General features: G+C 41.7%; 1 protein-coding gene across 1 annotated transcript; it reads right to left on the bottom strand.

Moving 5' to 3' along the window:
* Positions 1-1110: 1110 nt before the first annotated feature.
* On the bottom strand, positions 1111-22061 carry PSMC6 (proteasome 26S subunit, ATPase 6). Its single transcript, XM_069738458.1, has 14 exons — positions 21897-22061; positions 12533-12612; positions 12108-12147; positions 11811-11863; positions 5005-5072; positions 4315-4429; positions 4137-4224; positions 3626-3687; positions 2981-3104; positions 2767-2828; positions 2543-2663; positions 2204-2284; positions 1766-1837; positions 1111-1574 (listed from the first exon to the last, which is right to left on the bottom strand). The coding sequence occupies exons 1-14, from the start codon at positions 22021-22023 to the stop codon at positions 1456-1458; spliced, it is 1212 nt and encodes a 403-aa protein (XP_069594559.1). The 5' UTR covers positions 22024-22061; the 3' UTR covers positions 1111-1455.
* Between the last annotated feature and the right edge of the window lie 1554 nt (positions 22062-23615).

The following is a 23615-nucleotide window of genomic DNA, read 5'->3' as shown; positions in this document are numbered from 1 at the left end:
AAGAATGACTATAAAGGCAGGATTTCTTCCTTTGTAGGTAATCAATCAAGAGTAGAACGTGACTTTTTTTTTTTACATTTATCAGGGCAGGTTTTGAGTTCCTGGATATAAACAGTTTACATTCATTAACACAAGATTATAAACATAATATAAAGAGAATCTGACAGCAGCACAAAGTAAGGTCAGGGACCCCGATGCCAGTGATGTATCACTTCAATAACTGGGTGCAGCAGTTGTGATACAATCCCAGTTTTCCCTGCAGCAGACTTAGCAGAGCTCTGAATGCTGAGCCCTGTATAGCCCCATCCACATCACTGATTGACAAAAGAGCTTGTAATCAAGTGCTAGGGGCGAGGTTGGATCAGGGGGCATGAAACACCAAGACCTGTTGTGATAATCTACTGCTACTAAAACACAGATTGTATTGAAACAGCAAAACTACAACATGGTGAGAATGCTGAAATCAGAGTCTCAGCCCCTCATCATGCTACTCTCACATTACATCGCAAAAACCTACTGACACAATAAAAGGCAATTTATGGAGACTGGTGTTTCCTATGCTAAACTTACACTCCGTCATGCTGAAGAATGATGTCCTAGATTCTTTAAGGTGGGAATTTACCATATTTTTGTGCACCAGAAATTGAAATCTACACCAACGATGAGCATAGCCAATTGCTGGCAAAAATGAAAATCAGTCAGGCTGCGACGGCTCTTTTTGAAAGGGAGCCGACAAAGTGCAACATTTTCCCGCAGATGTGTATGGGGCAATAGTTTGCTTCTATAATGTGAAAAATTTAGTAAATCGTAAAATATTGTAAACACATGCCCTGAGTTCATGATCAGAGGTGGTCTGCCCAGTGATCCAGAGGTGATTTTTTATTTATTTTTTTACCCCATTAATGGCACTCAAGCTACATTTACATCGATGCTACAAAACATCTGCACTGGCTGCTCATAGAGTGCTGGCATATACCAGTTGTAAGTCATTACTTATGACTATACCTTGCAATTCAGAATGTTTTCTTAATACCCAAGACTTAAGGACATGACAGACCCCTTTAATAAAACTTGATCCGATCTGACGGTTTCACTCAATTAATGACAACATCCGATTTAAACATGGTTTATTCACCTTGGAAAGAAAAGGACAAAAGTCAATTGATATAAAATATTTTATGAAACACAGTAACGCTCTTAAAATCTGCTAAGTTGTTTCTTCCCCTCAGTCTTCACTTATCATACAAGCAAGTTTTGTTTTTTCTTTGCAGTGCGAGAACTGCAGAGAATATTGTATTATGATAGATCCCTTTTGCGTAGCAGACTTCTTCCGGAAATTATCGAACTACTAAATTCTGACGATGTTGTATGTACTTTAATAGACACAACCATACCCTTGAGGATCGGGAGAGCCTCTAGTAAATCACATATCACCCATGCAGTCTTTGTTTTACATTAGACAGGTTTATAATCTAATTTAGACTCCAGTTTCTTGGAATCGGCAACTTTCCTGACCGCCTTCATGAAATCCTCCTGGACGACATAATCGTGATCTGCCCGAATGGCAAACATCCCTGTGATACAGAACAGAAGGAAACGCTCACTACATATCCAATGCAATACAATGTAATACGCTGTTACTTATGACTGTTGTGTTTGAAACTGTTTAAGTGTAAAGCACTGCGGAATATTTGGCGTTATATAAAGATTATTATTAATACAATACAATGAGACAAATTAACCCTTAACTACTGTGGCTACTTACCAGCTTCAGTGCAGACATTCCTCAAATCTGCTCCATTAAACCCATCGGAAAGCTTCACAATAGCTTCATAGTCTACAATAAAAAACACAGTAAAGCCATGTGCTTCTGCCACAACAAGCTTGAAGAGGTTGGCCATTACTTTTTTTTTTATTGATGGCTATAAAATAGAGGCCAACTCCTTTAATAATAAATCTAGGCGATATTAAACCTTTAAAATGTTTTTTTTTTTCTTGATTTGAGAAAGTCTTGCCCAAAAGCAGGGAGCACGCTCATCAATTACGCCTTTAATCCAATCCAGTCAGTACTGGAATGGATGACGCTCCCAATCACTGCTGCAGCCAATCACGATGCACATGACTGACAGACAAGAGTTTCATTGCAGAAGCGGCGCTGGAGCGTAATTAACACTTTCATTATCTTGTTTCAAGATCTAGTTACCTATTTCTCCATGCTTGGTGATGGGACCTGCGTGAATCTTCAGAATATCTAGCCTGGCTTGCTCATTGGGCAGTTCAATATCTGCAAAACATTAAAAGAAAAAAAAAAAAAAAAATATATAATAATAATAATAATAATAATAATATATATATATTAATAATAATAAAAAAAAAAATATATATATATATATATATATATATATATATATATATATGTGTGTATGTATGTATGTATGTATGTATGTATGTATGTATGTATGTATGTATGTATGTATATATATATATATATAAATTTTTTTTAATGAGAAATTGACCTTTACAATCAAACCCCAAAACTTACGAATTTTACGGTCAAGTCTACCCGGGCGTAACAAGGCCGGGTCCAACGTGTCTGGTCTGTTAGTGGCCATGATCATTTTCACTCTGTGCAGAGTATCAAACCCATCCATTTGATTCAACAACTGGCAAAAATAAACGGTGTGTCAAATACATGGCGGCTCATGGTTTCCCCCCTCAAAGTGCTTGAATTGAATCCCCTCCCCCCCGATGTTTAGTACGGTGTACCTCCATTAGAGTTCTCTGAATCTCACGATCTGCTGAAGTGCCCTCAGAAAACCGCCGACCACCTAGAGATCAGACCAGAAGAAAATGCTAGGAGATGTGATGTTCCTGAACATACCCAGATCATTGGAGTGTAGGTTACTCCCTTAATGATAGGAGCAGTCATAACCCATTTACCCATCTCATATGTGGCCCCGATTATACCGAGCCTTCTCACCTATGGCATCGATTTCATCCATGAAGATAATACATGGCTGGTGGTCCCTGGCGTAGTTGAACATTTCTCTGATGAGCCGAGCACTTTCACCAATGTATTTATCTACAATAGAACTAGACACAACCTAAAAGGAGAAAAAATAATAAGTGTGATTAATACTTTGATGCTTTATCAGCCATTAGTTGGACATTGTTGTAAATAGATTAGCAAGCAAGAACAACATTAAAGGGCATTTGTCATTAAAGGGCATTCATGCTGCCCGAACCCCAGGAGCATCACAGCCTGTGAGACTGCAGCCAGGCAGAAACGCCGCAGAGTTTGGAAAGTTGACTTGTCCGGCTTCTCTCTGCTTCAGTTGATTGACAGTTCTTGTGAGTGGGGCATGGAAAGCGGCCCGAGCCCGCACCAGACTAGTCAGGTCTCATTACAGTCCCCGGCTGGCAAACTGTTTTCTCATGGTATTCAGAGAAAAACATGCCTGGTTGTAATCACACAGCTGGTGTATGACTGGTGTCGCCCGTGGTTCTGGCAGCATGACTATTATTAATTCCTTTTAATGTCATTTTTAGCTGGAATTAGATTCTTCTGTATCTACTAATGAGTAATATGGTGCTAAACCATGAATGTATGTGCCATTATACGTACCTTCAAGAAATTACAGTCCAGCTGACTGGCAACAGCTCGGGCCAGGAGTGTTTTTCCAGTACCTGGAGCAGAAAACAGTGGGACATGATATCAGACAACAGCAGGAGATGCTATCAGTACTAACAACTATTGAACCTTCAATACAAGGCTTTTTTTTGGGAGGCGGGGGTTTGAGGAATCAATTCCGCTTTAACTCATGCAACCGTAGTTCTAGAATTATTAAAAGATTATCTCAGACAACTTCTCTCACGTCTACATCAGGAAGAGATATCATGGCGATCACACATACCTACATGTATGCTGCCCCATTGGCACACACTGTGAATGTGCCCTATTGCAAAGACTGGGATGGGTGATGGGTACCTGTCAATCGTGCCAACCACTAACACAGACATTACACTATCAGAAGCAGTAGTGAGGAGCGCTGGACCAATGCTTCAGAGTTCAAGACTATCCTATAAAATGCAGCTATTGCCCAAAACCTGGTAAACTAAAGTCACTGTACACATACCCGGGGGGCCGTAGAGGAGGCAGCCTTTAGGAGGGATTATTCCTACACGCTGGAAGAGCTCTGGATTAGTGAGTGGGAGCTCAATGACCTGATCAATGAGAGGGTTGATGAGAACAAATTAAATAACTCACTATTCATATGTACAAATATGTATATATCTATGTAATAACTCACACACCTCCCTGAGCTCTCGGATCTGCTCGGAAAGACCTCCAATTTCAGAATACGACACATTTCCTGGATCCTCATGAGACATATTATACACAAGTGGATCCACCTCTCGAGGCAAGTAACTAAGGGCAGGAGAGACAAAAAGGCAGTTCTTGTATTAAGGCAAACGGAAGGAGGAGTCCGAATATTTTAGGGCAGAACTTGTAAAAGAAACGATTATTGAAATGTGCAGCTTCCCCAAATGTAGAGTAAAGCATTTCTCCACTCGGTGTAATAAACAAGGTTTGGAGGCCATAGTGAGAAATGCCTCACTTCTCTATTGAGAACCCATCATGTTGTATCGGCAGGCAGGAAGTTATCCAGCAGAACAAGCAGAGCAGATTGATATAAAGTTTACGGGAAGAGGCTCAAAATTGTTTTACATTTTATATATTCAGTGGTCAAGAGTCCAGAGGGAGGACCCATTCAGTCATTAAAAGCTAGTTCACTGTGTAGTCATGCACGGACAGCCGTCAATCACAATAGAACCACCTACTGGACTCCTAAGCATAGAGCTTGTATTTACATTTGAAAAAAAACAAAACACAATACCAAGTAATTTCTCACAAAAAAATACAATCAGCTCAGCTCCTCCTGCTAAATAATATGTTGCCTTCAGATCAGAAACCATGTTCAATGAGATACTTTAAGCCCTTACCGCATAATAGTGAGCGTTGTCATATCTAACGCTACTCTTGTTCCCGGCTTCAGTTTGCTTTTGTCCAGCTGCATTAAAAGAGAAAAAAATTAGGGTTAACATCCTTAGCAAACACCGGCACATCCCCACTATTATTGCTAAGGCTCGTAAAGAAGACTGTAGTCTCGGCACGAGTGTGCTGCATGAAAACTTCAAATCATACTTGGAGCAATGTTATGTAATGAGAACGTGAACATGTCCGATTTTCTCCTTGGACAGAGTGGAACAAAAACACACGTATATTACTTACCGCTAAAGGTACCGTTACACTAAACGATATCGCTAGCGATCCATGACGTTGCAGCGTCCTGGCTAGCGATATCGTTCAGTTTGACACAGCAGCGATCAGAATCCTGCTGTGATGTCGTTGGTCGCTGCAGAAAGTCCAGCACTTTATTTCGTCACTGGACTTCCTGCTGACATCGCTGAATCGGCATGTGCGACGCCGATTCAGCGATATCTTCGCTGGTAACCAGGGTAAACATCGGGTTACTAAGCGCAGGGCCACGCTTAGTAACCCGATGTTTACCCTGGTTACCAGCGTAAAAGTAAAAAAACAAACAAACACTACATACTTACCTTCCGCTGTCTGTCCCTCGGCGCTCTGCTTCTCTGCCCTGTGTAAGCACAGCGGCCGGAAAGCAGAGCGGTGACGTCCGAGGGACAGACAGCGGAAGGTAAGTATGTAGTGTTTGTTTTTTTTTTTTTACTTTTACGCTGGTAACCAGGGTAAACATCGGGTTACTAAGCGCGGCCCTGCGCTTAGTAACCCGATGTTTACCCTAGTTACTGGCATAGTTGGTCGCTGGAGAGCTGTCTGTGTGACAGCTCTCCAGCGACCAAACAGCGACGCTGCAGCGATCCGGATCGTTGTCGGTATCGCTGCAGCGTCGCTTAGTGTGACGGTACCTTAATGTGCTTTTACGGAACCCATGACAGAACCAACGAGAGAGGGGTTCCACCTTTCATGGACAGGAAACTCGAGAAAAACGGTGGCTCCTCCCTTTACATCAGTGGATTACAGAGCATGAGAGGGCCTCTGAGTTAGTGTACACATATCTTTATACCAACTATTTCTAACCACAACCATAAGTGATGTTCTATATACAATAACCCACCAACCAGAAGGTGATGAACTTGGTAACAGGAGGGAATATAAGGATGCTGTCATGGGTTCGGTAAGAACACACTACCGGTAGGTAATATACATGTTTTCCAGACACCCATGACAGCACCAATGAGAGAATTACAGAGAATTACTCATTTAGGGAAGGACCACAGCTTGCAGAACCCTCTGCCCAAACGCGAGATCAGAAGAGGCAGAAAGATCCAGTCTATACTGGCTATAAAAGGTGGAAGGTGACAACCACTTAGCTGCCCTACAGATCTGCTCAATGGACACATCTGCTCTTTCTGCCCAAGATGGTGCCATCGCTCTCGTAGGGTGTGCCTTTAAGGACTGGTCTTCCTGCGCCTGTATAGGCCAATTTGATAGCCTCTCTTATCCACCTGGATAGGGTACCCTTCGACTCATTCTTTTCCTAGAGCCCTGAAAGGAGATATAAAGAGCCCTATCCTTCCTCCAAGGTCTTGTCACCGATAAATAGTGAAGGAGACACCTCCTAATATCCAAGGTGTGAAGCTTCTCTTCCTTACCTTAGGGTCAGGGCAGAAGGATGGCATAGATATCTCCTGTGACCTATGGAACTTAGATACTACTTTAGGCAATTAGGCAGGGACAGGTTTTAAGACTACGCTATCGTCCATAACCAGGGTAAAGGAGGGGGTCTGCTTACAAAGCCTGTATATCACTCACCCTACGAGCTAATGTTAGGGCTACTAATAGCATAGTCTTCAGGGTAATCGATTGTATGGACCCTGCACTCATAGGCTCAAAGGGGGCTTCTGTTAAAGCATTCAGAACCAAGTTTAAATCCCATGGAGGAGCCCTGGCTAACTGGGCCTGGACTGAACCCATCACATGCCTTAAACCTGACCACCCACTGATAACTCGCGAGGTTGTAATTATATAGAGCACCCAAGGTCGATATCTGGACATTTAAGGGACTAACAACCAGGCCTTGTTCATGCCCCTTGTGAAGGAACTCCAGGATTTCTCTTAGGGGCACCCTTCCTCTCAACGTACATCCTGTGGATGACAGAAATTTTTTCCAAGTTCTACCATAAATTTTTGTAGTGATTGGTTTCCTGCTACCAAGCAAGGTAGAGACCAGGTTAGGAGAAAAACCTTTATTTTAGAGCACTGACCTCTCAAGTTCCAGGCTATTAAGTGCAGCCCAGTCACCTGAGGATGGAACATGGGCACCTGAGCTAGAAGGTCTTGGATCTGTGGAAGGACCAATGGTTACGTGACTGACACGTCTCTTAGCCAAAAGACCAAAGGTCTCTTGGGTCAAAAGGGGGCTATGAGCAATACTCTTGCCCTGTCCTGTCTGATCTTTCTGAGAACCGCTGTAATCTGACAAATTGGGGGAAAGGCGTAGGCCATAGTCAAGTCTCATCTGATCCGAAAGGAGTCTACTGCTTGAGGATTTACTTTTGGGTCCAGGGAGCAGAACCTTTCTACCTTGTTGTTCTGCTGAGTAGCAAAAATGTCGATCTCCGGACACTATCTGCCTGAATACTGAGGTTTTCAGGGACCTTTCACCCTATAGCAGAGGTTTGCTGCTCAAAAAAATCTGCCGTGATGTTGTCCTTCCCTCTGATGTGAAGAGCGGATAATGAAAGGATGTTCTCCTCTGCGAGACTGAAAATCCATTTGGTAATGTGCATTAGGGATCGGGAACGTGTGCACCTGATAATTCAGGTATGCGACTGACTTGGTTGCCTGAAAGGATCTTTACATGGTGGCCTCGTAGGAAGGGTAGGAGACTAATGCATTCTCTACTGCCAAGAGCTCCCACATGTTTGAGGAGCCTTGCTTTTCCGCATTCCTTGGAACAGATGGTTGTCCAGATGAGCTCCCCACCCCTGGGGACTGGCGTCTGTGGTGACTTCCCTGGTGATGTCAAGGGACGCCCTACCGAAGGTTTCTATTTCTAACCACCAGTGGAGTGAGAGTATTTCTTCCAGAGGCTGTGTCAGTGTACGTTCCAGATAACCCCCCATAAGGAACGGTGGCTTTCCAACACGTGCCACTGCAACTTCCATGACCCATTTCACTGCCAGGACAAAGGAGGTGAGGGAACAGAGGAGGGACATATCGTTCCTGAGGGACATCACCGGATCTTGTATTGATCTGGAGGAGACTGAATAATCTTTCCTTTTGATCAGGGAGGAGACACTTCTGGCGGCATGAGTCGATTAAGAGCCCTAGAAAGATCTGTGTTCTTTGTGGGTCTAACCTCTTCATGACTGGAGCTTTTGTTTTTGCGTTTTCGTTTTTTTGCACCCCTTCTTCCCAGGGCCATAACTTTACTTTTCAGTCAACATGGCCACGTGAGGGTTTGTTTTTTGCGGGACGAGTTGTACTTTTGAACTAGACCATTGGTTTTAACATATTGTGTACTGAAAAACAGGAAAAATTCAAATAGCGGTGAAATTGCAAAAAAGTTCAATCCCACACTTGTTTTTTGTTTGGCTTTTTTTACTAGGTTCACTAAATGCTGAAACTGACCTGCCATTATGATTCTTTAGGTCATTACGAGTTCATAGGCACCAAACATGTCTAGGTTCTTTTGTTATCTAAGATGTGACAAAAATAAATAAATAAAAAAATTTTTTTAGCCATTTTCCGAGACCCGTAGAGTCTCCATTTTTCGTGATCTCAGGTTGGATGAGGGCTTAATTTATGCATGCCGAGCAGACTTAATGATACCATTTTGGTGCAGATACAATCCTTTGATCACCCATTATTGCATCTTAATGCAATGTGACAGCGAAAAAAAACCCTGTAATTCTGACGTTTATTTTTTTCGCGCTACGCCATTTAGCGATCAGGTTAATCTTTTTTTATTGATAGATTGGAATTGCCAAATTCAGAATCGCCCAATTATTTATATATTTGATTTTTTAATTGTTTTATTTTGAATGGGGCGAAGCCTAGAAGCGGCCATAACCCGATTGGCTGTGCTACATACAGGCGATGGTCGGCGCTCCTAGCAATCCGGCACTCATAACCATAGAGGTCTCCAGGAGATCTCTGGTTGTCATGCCAACCCACCAGTGACCCACGATCACCGGTGGGTGGATATCCGGCCCGATGGTCAGAAGCGCGAGTTAAATGCCGCTGTAGTAGTACGTAGTATTTTCCCTTTCTCTCCTGATGGACCTTCCTGCTTCTTTTCTAGGCTTAGTACCTCTGATTCCAGGGCTACTTTCTCCCGAGATGGATGTCCGTGTGGTCATTGGTTCTCTCAGGAACTCCAGCCTTAATCCTGATCTTACCAGGCTGAGAATCCAAGTGCTGGAGGAAATTTTCTCCCAGGCTGGAAAGAAAAAGGAGAGTCTTCCTCCCACCTGGGGTACAGAGTCATTTGGAGGGTTTCCTACTATCCTGGGAAGGATTTCCAAACAAGCACCCCTTGCCTTTCCACAGTCGGTCATCCCATCTACTGTGTTCCGCGGTCAGTCTCCTTCTCCTGAATTATTTCTTTTGAAAAAACTGCCAGAAGGACGAGAAAGGAAGTTTTCTTATCTGCAGCTTTTTCCAGGATGTCATCCACAGCTGAAGCGAATAAATACCGACCTTCACAAGGGAGAGAACAGTTTCCCTTTTGCTTGCACATCCCCCGGGCAGCCTTTTAACCAGGCTGCTCTCCGGCCTGTGTTGGATAATGTAGCACATCTTGTGGCTAGTCTGGCCGAGTCGTCCGATAAGAAGGCCGCAGCTCCCTTGATTACTGGGAGTGTGGCCAGAATGGAGTCTCTGGGTGAATTTTCCCTCAGCTGGTCTTCCAACCTACTCAGCCAGATCATCAGAGACCTCGCTGTACAGGTGGCCGCAAGGCTGGCCACAGAGCGCCAGCTGATGACTCCCAGGTAGCCTTGAGAAAGGTGACAATCTTTCTATCAAGGGGATCTCTCAGTACGCCTGCATCCTCAGAGGGAAGGGATGATCTCCTTGAGGCTTTGGATATCCACTTTTGGCGTTTTATTCCAGGATGACTTAGCCTCTTCCTCATAGCGTGCTTCCTTTTTATAGGAGGATGGCAGAGGGCCCTTCTTGTCTGGCCTTTCCCATTCTTTACTAATGAGACCAAACACTTTCTCATTAACAGTGAAGGATCAACGCTTCTTTCGGTCCAAAGTCCCAAACATTACATCCTGGACACATTTTTTGGACTTTTGGTCAACTGGACCCATTGTGGACATCACGGCTTTGACTAAATTGTCCACTTCCTCAAGGGGGAAGCAATAGCCCGCTCCGATAAAGATGACTATGAACAATCCTGTAGAACCTCCTAGCCCGAGTCTATAGCCAATGACGTGGGAGATGTTTTAACCCTGTCTCTGTGGGGTGCTTCCTCTGAGAGACCAGGATCTTAATGAATTTTCTCCCTCCGTCCAGACGAGAGATTTTAAGGTGGATGAGAAATCTGGGGTCTCATTTGTGATTGTGTCATTAATACATGATTGGCCCAAGAAGCCGTGCCATGTACTATATAGATCCTGATCTAGCACAGGCTCAGTGCTTCAATTTCCCTGCGCATTTCTACGTGGATCCTACTAGTAAAGCAAGAGGACAGAGAAGGAGATAGGGAGAGAGATTTGCATTATTAAAATGGCATTCTCGTAGTTCACTCACCACCCAGAGGAAATTGAAGGGTACCGGAACAGGAGGCAGAATGTCATTAGAAAGGTCTCGACTAAAGACCGCGGAATCCTCCGCTCTGACAGAGCTGTGCCGACTTGTCCTGAAGTCCTTAGACCTGCGTGCCCCGCTGGATCGCCCGGTGCACCTATCCTAGGGACGCATCTGACGCTGGGGTCGCTGTGGCTGCTGTGGAGAGGGCTGCAGTGCATCCATATCTGCACTGGTGCCCCTGCTTGGAAGGCAATCCACCTTTAAGTACTGTACTGCAGGGGATCTGCCGGCCGGCGCTCCTGCAGCTTCGGCTATCCGCCCCTGAAAGTGCCCCGGGTGAAAGGTCCCGGCCACATCATCAAAGTGCGAAATGCGGTTACCGGCAGCGCTTCGTGACCGTGCCGGGACACGTGGCTGCCATCTTACCATGCGGTGATAGCACCGAAGAATTCCGTCCTAGACCCCATAAGCCCCCCCACCCCAGCAACACTTCCAGCAATCCCGATGCCGACCGCAGCAGAGACAATGCCCTGCCCAGGTCTGGAAACCTGTATCTGTCTTTCTTCTGCCATCATGCAGGACTGAAGGTTCCCCTATCAAAGAACAGGAAGTTACTGATGCGGAGAGAGGAGCTACTCTTTATCTTGAAGATTTCCTGTCCTTGAAGGGCAGATCCCCTCTCTTGTTGGTGCTGTCATGGGCGACTGGAAAAAAAAAATTGCAGCATGAATCTGTCTCCGATAATAACATGGCACTCAACCAGTCATGTCTATGGGCCCACGGGAAACACCGGACAGCACAGACGATATCCGAGGGCAGTCTGATTTTCACAGACAGACAATGCAGAAATTTTTAGTTCATCGCATCAGAGAAAAAAACAAAACAAAAAAAGAAACAAGATTCCACTAAGATTAGCATAATTGGACCAGTTCTGATGGAGAACATAGTCTGCACCTGCGCTAATAAAGCTAATACAAGACTTAACTAGTGAGAGACTTACCTGTCGACGACAGCCTACAACATATCTTGGCCCATTTGTAGCTTTGACAATGACTGGAAACAAATAACCGAGATCAAATGTAATATCTGACATTTATAGATTGCATGAAACAGAAATTAGAACGTTTAAGCAAAACTAAAGTTAGTGAGCCTGTACAAACGCGGAAATTGCTCTATCCCGTCATTATATCACGTTGACTTCTGCACGGCTTGTAACCGAATCATCAACAAGAATCAAATGAGCTGTACCCAGAGAAGAAAACGATCTGCTCCAAAAGAATCCTAAAACAATACTTACATTTTTCTTCTGTGAGCTGCTTAAGAACTTCCCCAACAATCTGAAGATAAATGGAAACAACCATTATTGTTATTCATATAGAAATCTGAAAATGGCATTTTTTTCCGCAAGGTGAACAAGAAACTATCATTGTTTGTGATTCTCCGCACCCACAAGTGTCAGTCCTGGAAGAAACGATGTTCTGCAGTGCAGAGATCTTTGCATGTAGCAAAACAAAAGCCACGTCTGCATTACAGAATCTCTCACACGATGGCAGCTGATCCAGAGAGCAAAGAAGGATCATATAGCGTTTAATAGAGTTCACTGGGCGGTCCATGTCAGTAATTGAATTTGTGTATGTGTACCCCCACAGACTATGATCACCCACTGGACTCTCGAGCAGAAAAACAAACACCGAGACATCACATATGGCAGCAAATCCTTACCTGCCCCACACTCTGAAGAGCCTTCAGGTCATTTTCAGATTTCTCATACTGCTTAGTAAGTTCCTTTAACTGTTCCCTTACTATAAAAAATACAGGATTAAGTGTAAAACATAGCATATAATAAAAACAGATGAAACAGTGCCAACTATAGAGGTAAAACCATCGCTCCTTTAATGGGCGGTGGGGGTGATCTAATAAATGACAGAGGGAAATAATAAATTGCTTTTTCCTCTGTTTTATGTAAGGCTAAATATTATAGGACAAAGAGCGCAAAAGCAAAGACTCACAAATTGGCAGACAAGTATTACCCATGTAGAACCAAAAAACACACACACATTATGATCAGGTTTTTAATACATCAGATAGGGATTATATACATTAGATAGGACTGCTCTATTATGGGTATACCTTGGCGATTGGTGGAGCAGTTTAACCCCTTCACGACCTTGGGATTTTTTGCTTTTCCGTGTTCGTTTTTCGCTCCCCTCCTTCCCAGAGCCATAACTTTTTTATTTTTCCGTCAATTTGGCCATGTGAGGGCTTATTTTTTGCGGGACGAGTTGTACTTTTGAACGACATCATTGGTTTTAGCATGTTGTGTACTAGAAAACGGGAAAAAAATTCCAAGTGCGGTGAAATTGCAAAAAAAGTGCAATCCCACACTTGTTTTTGTTTGGCTTTTTTGCTAGGTTCACTAAATGCTAAAATTGACCTGACAATATGATTCTCCAGGTCATTACGAGTTCATAGACACCAAACATCACTAGGTTATTTTTTATCGAAGTAGTGAAAAAAAAATCCAAACTTTGCAAAAAAAATAAATAAATTTGCGCCATTTTCTGATACTCGTAGCGTCTCCATTTTTCGTGATCTGGGGTCGGTTGAGGGCTTATTTTTTGCGTGCCGAGATGACGTTTTTAATGATAGCATTTCGGTGCAGATACGTTCTTTTGATCGCCCGTTATTGCATTTTAATGCAATGTCGCGGCGACCAAAAAAACGTAATTCTGGCATTTCTAATTTTTTTTCCCGCTACGCTGTTTAGCGATCATGTTAATGCTTTTTTTTAATTGATAGATCGGGCGATTCTGAGCGCGGCGATACCAAATGTGTAGATTTGATATTTTTTTTATGGATTTATTTTGATTGGGGCGAAAGGGGGGTGATTTAAACTTTTATATTTTTTTTATTTTTTAACATTTTTTTAAACTTTTTTTTTTCACTTTTGCCATGCTTCAATACCCTCCATGGGAGGCTAGAAGCAGGCACAACCCGATCGCCTCTGCTACATAGCAGCGATCTGCTGATCGCTGCTATGTAGCAGAAATGGAGGTGTGCTGTGAGCGCCGACCACAGTGTGGCGCTCACAGCCACCGGCGATCAGTAACCATAGAGGTCTCAAGGACCTCTATGGTTACAATGGAGACGCATCGCCGACCCCCGATCATGTGACGGGGGTCGGCGATGACGTCATTTCCGGCCGCCCGGCCGGATGCGGTAGTTAAATGCCGCTGTCTGCGTTTGACAGCGGCATTTAACTAGTTAATAGGTGCGGGCAGATCGCGATTCTGCCCGCGCCTATTACGGGCACATGTCAGCTGTTCAAAACAGCTGACATGTCCCGGCTTTGGTGCGGGCTCACCGCCGGAGCCCGCATCAAAGCGGGGCTTCTGACCTCGGACGTACTATCCCGTCCGAGGTCAGAAAGGGGTTAATATACATTTTTTGGCAAAAAAACGTATTAACTAAATACCCTTTATATTTTTCATTTTTTGACTAGCACTTTCTCATTTACTGTGACTTCTTTACAACAGAGTATTTTTGACCTCGCTGTGCTCTTTTTGTTTCTTAGTAACATAGTAACATAGTTAGTAAGGCCGAAAAAAGACATTTGTCCATCCAGTTCAGCCTATATTCCATCATAATAAATACCCAGATCTACGTCCTTCTACAGAACCTAATAATTGTATGATACAATATTGTTCTGCTCCAGGAAGACATCCAGGCCTCTCTTGAACCCCTCGACTGAGTTCACCATCACCACCTCCTCAGGCAAGCAATTCCAGATTCTCACTGCCCTAACAGTAAAGAATCCTCTTCTATGTTGGTGGAAAAACCTTCTCTCCTCCAGACGCAAAGAATGCCCCCTTGTGCCCGTCACCTTCCTTGGTATAAACAGATCCTCAGCGAGATATTTGTATTGTCCCCTTATATACTTATACATGGTTATTAGATCGCCCCTCAGTCGTCTTTTTTCTAGACTAAATAATCCTAATTTCGCTAATCTATCTGGGTATTGTAGTTCTCCCATCCCCTTTATTAATTTTGTTGCCCTCCTTTGTACTCTCTCTAGTTCCATTATATCCTTCCTGAGCACCGGTGCCCAAAACTGGACACAGTACTCCATGTGCGGTCTAACTAGGGATTTGTACATAGGGATTTACCCATGGTTGGCACTAAACCAATGATTAAGGGTTATATAGACATGACGTGTATATTCTATACGGGGGGGGGGGGTAAATAGGTGTGACATGTCTATTATAATACGGGGGGTATATAGATATGACATGTATATTGTATACGGGGTAAATAGGTGTGACATGTATATTATATACGGGGGTATATAGATGTGACGTGCATATTATATACGGGGGGTATATAGATGTGACGTGCATATTATATACGGGGGGTATATAGATGTGACGTGTATATTATATACGGGGGTATATAGATGTGATGTGTAAATTATATACGGGGGGTATATAGATGTGACGTGCATATTATATACGGGGTATATAGATGTGACGTGCATATTATATACGGGGGTATATAGATGTGACGTGCATATTATATACGGGGGGTATATAGATGTGACGTGTATATTATTATATATGAGGGGTATATAGATGTGACGTGAATATTATATACGGGGGGTATATAGATGTGACATGTATATTATATACGGGGGGTATATAGATGTGACATATATTATATTATATATGAGGGGTATATAGATGTGACGTGTATATTATATACGGGGGGTATATAGATGTGACGTGTATATTATATACGGGGGTATATAGATGTGACATGTATATTATATACGGGGTATATAGATGTGACGTGTATATTATTATATATGAGGGGTATATAGATGTGACATGTATATTATATACGGGGGTATATAGATGTGACGTGTATATTATATACGGGGGTATATAGATGTGACGTGTATATTATTATATATGAGGGGTATATAGATGTGACGTGTATATTATATACGGGGGTATATAGATGTGACATGTATATTATATACGGGGGTATATAGATGTGACGTATATTATATTATTATTTATGAGGGGTATATAGGTGTGACGTGTATATTATATACGGGGGTATATAGATGTGATGTGTATATTATATACGGGGGGTATATAGATGTGACGTGTATATTATATACGGGGGTATATAGATGTGATGTATATTATATATGAGGGGTATATAGGTGTGACGTGTATATTATATACGGGGGGTATATAGATGTGAAGTATATTATATATGAGGGGTATATAGGTGTGACGTGTATATTATATACGGGGGGTATATAGATGTGACGTGTATATTATATACGGGGGGTATATAGATGTGACGTATATTATATTATATATGAGGGGTATATAGGTGTGACATGTATATTATATACGGGGGTATATAGATGTGACGTGTATATTATATACGGGGGGTATATAGATGTGACGTGTATATTATATAAGGGGGTATATAGATGTGACGTATATTATATTATATATGAGGGGTATATAGGTGTGACATGTATATTATATACGGGGGTATATAGATGTGACGTGTATATTATATACGGGGGTATATAGATGTGACATGTATATTATATACGGGGGTATATAGATGTGACGTGTATATTATATATACGGGGGGTATATAGATGTGACGTGTATATTATATACGGGGGGTATATAGATGTGACGTATATTATATTATATATGAGGGGTATATAGATGTGACATGTATATTATATACGGGGGGTATATAGATGTGACGTGTATATTATATACGGGGGGTATATAGATGTGACATATATTATATTATATATGAGGGGTATATAGATGTGACGTGTATATTATATACGGGGGGTATATAGATGTGACGTGTATATTATATACGGGGGTATATAGATGTGACATGTATATTATATACGGGGTATATAGATGTGACGTGTATATTATTATATATGAGGGGTATATAGATGTGACATGTATATTATATACGGGGGTATATAGATGTGACGTGTATATTATATACGGGGGTATATAGATGTGACGTGTATATTATTATATATGAGGGGTATATAGATGTGACGTGTATATTATATACGGGGGTATATAGATGTGACATGTATATTATATACGGGGGTATATAGATGTGACGTATATTATATTATTATTTATGAGGGGTATATAGGTGTGACGTGTATATTATATACGGGGGTATATAGATGTGATGTGTATATTATATACGGGGGGTATATAGATGTGACGTGTATATTATATACGGGGGTATATAGATGTGATGTATATTATATATGAGGGGTATATAGGTGTGACGTGTATATTATATACGGGGGGTATATAGATGTGAAGTATATTATATATGAGGGGTATATAGGTGTGACGTGTATATTATATACGGGGGGTATATAGATGTGACGTGTATATTATATACGGGGGGTATATAGATGTGACGTATATTATATTATATATGAGGGGTATATAGGTGTGACATGTATATTATATACGGGGGTATATAGATGTGACGTGTATATTATATACGGGGGGTATATAGATGTGACGTGTATATTATATAAGGGGGTATATAGATGTGACGTATATTATATTATATATGAGGGGTATATAGGTGTGACATGTATATTATATACGGGGGTATATAGATGTGACGTGTATATTATATACGGGGGTATATAGATGTGACATGTATATTATATACGGGGGTATATAGATGTGACGTGTATATTATATATACGGGGGGTATATAGATGTGACGTGTATATTATATACGGGGGGTATATAGATGTGACGTATATTATATTATATATGAGGGGTATATAGATGTGACATGTATATTATATACGGGGGGTATATAGATGTGACGTGTATATTATATACGGGGGTATATAGATGTGACATGTATATTATATACGGGGGTATATAGATGTGACGTGTATATTATATATACGGGGGGTATATAGATGTGACGTGTATATTATATACGGGGGGTATATAGATGTGACATGTATATTATACATCAGCTCACAGAAACTGACCATGTACATCAGCTCACAGAAACTGACCATGTACCGGAGCCTACAGAGAGACTACAGACTGGCGCCATATCTGGAGAAACTCCCGGACCCCAGAGACCGCCAGATCCTGAGCCGATATAGACTCAGCGCCCACAGTCTGGCCATCGAATGTGGCCGACACAGGCAGAGCTACAAGCCCAGGGAGGAAAGACTGTGCCAACACTGTGACCAGGAGGCCATAGAGGACGAAACCCACTTCCTGCTACACTGCTCCAAATACTCAGCAGTGAGGGACACTCACTTCAGGAGACTCTCACATCTCTTCCCAGACTTCATCACCATGAAGGAGGAAGAGAAAACATATATCTTGCTGGGAGAAGAAGAGAGAGCGGTGGAGATAGCAGCGCGGTATGTGAGCGAATGCCATAGACTGCGAGAAAGAGAACTATGATGCCATGGACTATAGCCCCCAACCTGGATCTGCCCCATCCACCTCCCCTATGCCATGGACTATAGCCCCCACAATGGACCTGCCCCATCCACCTCCCCTATGCCATGGACTATAGCCCCCAACCTGAACCTGCCCCATCCACCTCCCCTATGCCATGGACTATAGCCCCCAACCTGGATCTGCCCCATCCACCTCCCCTATGCCATGGACTATAGCCCCCAACCTGGATCTGCCCCATCCACCTCCCCCCACAGCTCCTACCCAACATCCCCTCAGTCCCTATCCCTATTGCCTCTATACACTTGCTTTGGCAAAACTGATGTGTATTTGGTCCTGCCAATAAAGCTTCTTTGAATCTTGAATCTATTATATACGGGAGTATATAGATGTGACATGTATATTATATACGTGGGGTATATAGATGTGACATGTATATTATATACGTGGGATATATAGATGTGACATGTATATTATATACGGGGGGTATATAGATGTGACATGTATATTATATACGGGGGTATATAGATGTGACATGTATATTATATACGGGGGTTATATAGATGTGACATGTATATTATATACGGGGGTATATAGATGTGACGTATATTATTATATATGAGGGGTATACAGATGTGACATGTATATTATATACGGGGGGTATATAGATGTGACATGTATATTATATACGGGGGGTATATAGATGTGACGTATATTATATTATTATATATGAGGGGTATATAGATGTGACATGTATATTATATACGGGGGTATATAGATGTGACGTATATTATTATATATGAGGGGTATACAGATGTGACATGTATATTATATACGGGGGGTATATAGATGTGACATGTATATTACATACGGGGGGTATATAGATGTGACGTATATTATATTATTATATATGAGGGGTATATAGATGTGACATGTATATTATATACGGGGGGTATATAGATGTGACATGTATATTATATACGGGGGTATATAGATGTGACATGTATATTATATATGGGGGTTATATAGATGTGACATGTATATTATATACGGGGGTTATATAGATGTGACATGTATATTATATACGGGGGTTATATAGATGTGACATGTATATTATATACGGGGGTATATAGATGTGACGTATATTATTATATATGAGGGGTATACAGATGTGACATGTATATTATATACGGGGGGCATATAGATGTGACGTATATTATATTATTATATATGAGGGGTATATAGATGTGACATGTATATTATATACGGGGGGTATATAGATGTGACATGTATATTATATACGGGGGGTATATAGATGTGACATGTATATTATTATATATGAGGGGTATATAGATGTGACATGTATATTATATATGGGGGGTATATAGATGTGACATGTATATTATTATATATGAGGGGTATATAGATGTGACATGTATATTATATACGGGGGGTATATAGATGTGACATGTATATTATATACGGGGGGTATATAGATGTGACATGTATATTATTATATATGAGGGGTATATAGATGTGACATGTATATTATATACGGGGGGTATATAGATGTGACATGTATATTATATACGGGGGGTATATAGATGTGACATGTATATTATTATATATGAGGGGTATATAGATGTGACATGTATATTATTATATATGAGGGGTATATAGATGTGACATGTATATTATATACGGGGGTTATATAGATGTGACATGTATATTATATACGGGGGTTATATAGATGTGACATGTATATTATATACGGGGGTTATATAGATGTGACATGTATATTATATACGGGGGTATATAGATGTGACGTATATTATTATATATGAGGGGTATACAGATGTGACATGTATATTATATACGGGGGGTATATAGATGTGACGTATATTATATTATTATATATGAGGGGTATATAGATGTGACATGTATATTATATACGGGGGGTATATAGATGTGACATGTATATTATATACGGGGGGTATATAGATGTGACATGTATATTATATACGGGGGGTATATAGATGTGACATGTATATTATTATATATGAGGGGTATATAGATGTGACATGTATATTATATACGGGGGGTATATAGATGTGACATGTATATTATATACGGGGGGTATATAGATGTGACATGTATATTATTATATATGAGGGGTATATAGATGTGACATGTATATTATATACGGGGGGTATATAGATGTGACATGTATATTATATACGGGGGGTATATAGATGTGACATGTATATTATTATATATGAGGGGTATATAGATGTGACATGTATATTATATACGGGGGGTATATAGATGTGACATGTATATTATATACGGGGGGTATATAGATGTGACATGTATATTATATACGGGGGGTATATAGATGTGACATGTATATTATATACGGGGGGTATATAGATGTGACATGTATATTATATACGGGGGGTATATAGATGTGACATGTATATTATATACGGGGGGTATATAGATGTGACATGTATATTATTATATATGAGGGGTATATAGATGTGACATGTATATTATATACGGGGGGTATACAGATGTGACATGTATATTATATACGGGGGGTATATAGATGTGACATGTATATTATATACGGGGGGTATATAGATGTGACATGTATATTATTATATATGAGGGGTATATAGATGTGACATGTATATTATATACGGGGGGTATATAGATGTGACATGTATATTATATACGGGGGGTATATAGATGTGACATGTATATTATTATATATGAGGGGTATATAGATGTGACATGTATATTATATACGGGGGGTATATAGATGTGACATGTATATTATATACGGGGGGTATATAGATGTGACATGTATATTATTATATATGAGGGGTATATAGATGTGACATGTATATTATATACGGGGGGTATATAGATGTGACATGTATATTATATACGGGGGGTATATAGATGTGACATGTATATTATATACGGGGGGTATATAGATGTGACATGTATATTATTATATATGAGGGGTATATAGATGTGACATGTATATTATATACGGGGGGTATATAGATGTGACATGTATATTATATACGGGGGGTATATAGATGTGACATGTATATTATTATATATGAGGGGTATATAGATGTGACATGTATATTATATACGGGGGGTATATAGATGTGACATGTATATTATATACGGGGGGTATATAGATGTGACATGTATATTATATACGGGGGGTATATAGATGTGACATGTATATTATTATATATGAGGGGTATATAGATGTGACATGTATATTATATACGGGGGGTATATAGATGTGACGTATATTATTATATATGAGGGGTATATAGATGTGACATGTATATTATATACGGGGGGTATATAGATGTATGACTGGCCGCCTCCGGCAGCTGTAGAGGCCTCAGCGACCCCCGGACCTGGCGCTGCAGGCCGGCATGACAAAGCGTCTATTCGGCCGGCACGTCCGGATAGAAGCCCCGGCTCCACATCCCGCTGGCCGGGCTCCAGCGCCGGCTCCCGCCACTCACACTCCTTCAGGCGGCCGTCTATCTCCTTGTGCTCCAGCAGCTTCTTCCTGTAGTCCTGCAGCGCCTTCTCCCGCGGGTCCGCCATGATGAGAAGCCGCTGCTCATAGGGAATGCCGGGAAGGGCCATGGCCGCCGGGGGAGGAGACGTGAGAGGAGACGAGAGGCCCCGCCCCCTGACTGCATGATGCAGAGCGTCGCAGTGTAGCGTCAGAGGAAGCGTCATGTGACGGCGACCTCTGTGATAGGAGGCGGTATTACAGATCCATAACTGTCCAGTCTGTATAATAATGTCCTGATTCTGATTAGTGCGGTAACGCTGATAGAAATCGCACGGAGTATTTTATTCTTCATTTTGGCAGCTTAAAAAAATTAGAAGTTTCTATTTAGAAAAAATATTGTTTCCCCTGTTACGTCTTACTTTGGGCCCATGTAGCTGGGGAGGATCTGACTTTCATGTTTTCATCGCTTCTTGGTTGATTTTTAGGGGTAATTTGAAGAGCGACAAATAAGAACAGCTGCGTCTTGTGGCATGTCCTTCATGGTTAATGATTCTGGCAGGTCGCACTGGTGAATACGGAAAGTTTTCAGATTTTATTTAATTTCTTCATTTTTAAATTAGAGGAAAAGGGAACTGGAATTTTGTCATTCTATTTTTTAAACATTTTTAGCAGTATTTTTTTTTTGTTTATTAATTAACCCTGTAAGGGACTTGAACCTGCGATCGCTTGCACTATAGGGGGCAGGTAACAGCCGCGATCGGAGCTTGCTCCATATATACAGCATATTATATACAGTATATTATGCACCACCTCTGGCTGATGTCACCCCAGCACCTGCCCTGTGCGCAGCGGGCTCAGCTCCTGGTCCTGCTCCATAATGGACCAGTACTTCATGGAGTGATAGGGGTTAAGTGCCTCTCTTTAAAGCCGTATCCTAGGGTTAAAAACACGACTGGTTCCTTAAAGGGAACCTGTCACCTCAAATTGGCGGCATATTAAAATGATTTGTTACCGGTCCGATGGGTGGCGTTTCCTCTTCATTTCTCCACCCTGTCCGTCCCGCGCACTATGTCCCGCAACACAGCGAAATTCATCCAGGACATAGTGCGCGGGCGCATGCGCAGTAATGCTTTTCGGCTTTGCCCGCAGAAGGGCAAAGCATACTGCGCGTGCGCCACCGAAGACTGTATGGCGCAAGCGCCAACTATGGCGCACACATACTCTTATTCCCTAAAATATTGCGGAAAACAGGGACGGACGAGGTGGAGAAATGAAGGGGATACGCCGCCCATCGGACCGGTAACAAATCATTTTAATATCCCGCCAATTTGAGGTGACAGGTTCCCTTTAAGCAAGATTACAGATTATGTTTGCCACTGTCGCTCAACTCATTGACTGTAATACCACACAGTACCTGTGCACAGGGGTGGCGCTGTTTTTGGCAGAAAGACCCATGTTTTTGTAGTTGTGGAAAACCACTTTAATATGTGGGAAGAGCCCCAGAGCGTCTTCATTTTGCTGATCTGTGGAGTCACCAGGAGTCAGACTCCTGTACGGATCATCCTCAATATACCTCCATAAGGGGTAGTCTCAAGTCTGGATAGTATACCCTGTCCATGTGATAGGGAATGGCTTCCTGACTGCTCCCGACAACTGTGGCTCTAAAAAGCCCCCTGTGAACGGAGCAGTGGTCGATCATGCGCTGCTCTGCTACATTCGT

Source organism: Ranitomeya imitator, chromosome 1, assembly GCF_032444005.1.
Source record: "Ranitomeya imitator isolate aRanImi1 chromosome 1, aRanImi1.pri, whole genome shotgun sequence".
In the NCBI taxonomy this organism is placed as follows: domain Eukaryota; kingdom Metazoa; phylum Chordata; class Amphibia; order Anura; family Dendrobatidae; genus Ranitomeya; species Ranitomeya imitator.
Note: the sequence above shows the minus strand (reverse complement) of the source record. Positions and strands in the feature narration are given on the sequence as shown.

Coding starts and splice junctions, on each gene's coding strand:
- PSMC6 (XM_069738458.1), bottom strand. CDS start 22,023: ATGGCCCTTCCCGGCATTCCCTATGAGCAGCGGCTTCTCATCATGGCG. Junction 12,148..12,532: donor CTCTTCAGAGTGTGGGGCAG/GTAAGGATTTGC, acceptor ATTTATCTTCAG/ATTGTTGGGGAAGTTCTTAA. Junction 1,575..1,765: donor GAATGTCTGCACTGAAGCTG/GTAAGTAGCCAC, acceptor TCTGTATCACAG/GGATGTTTGCCATTCGGGCA.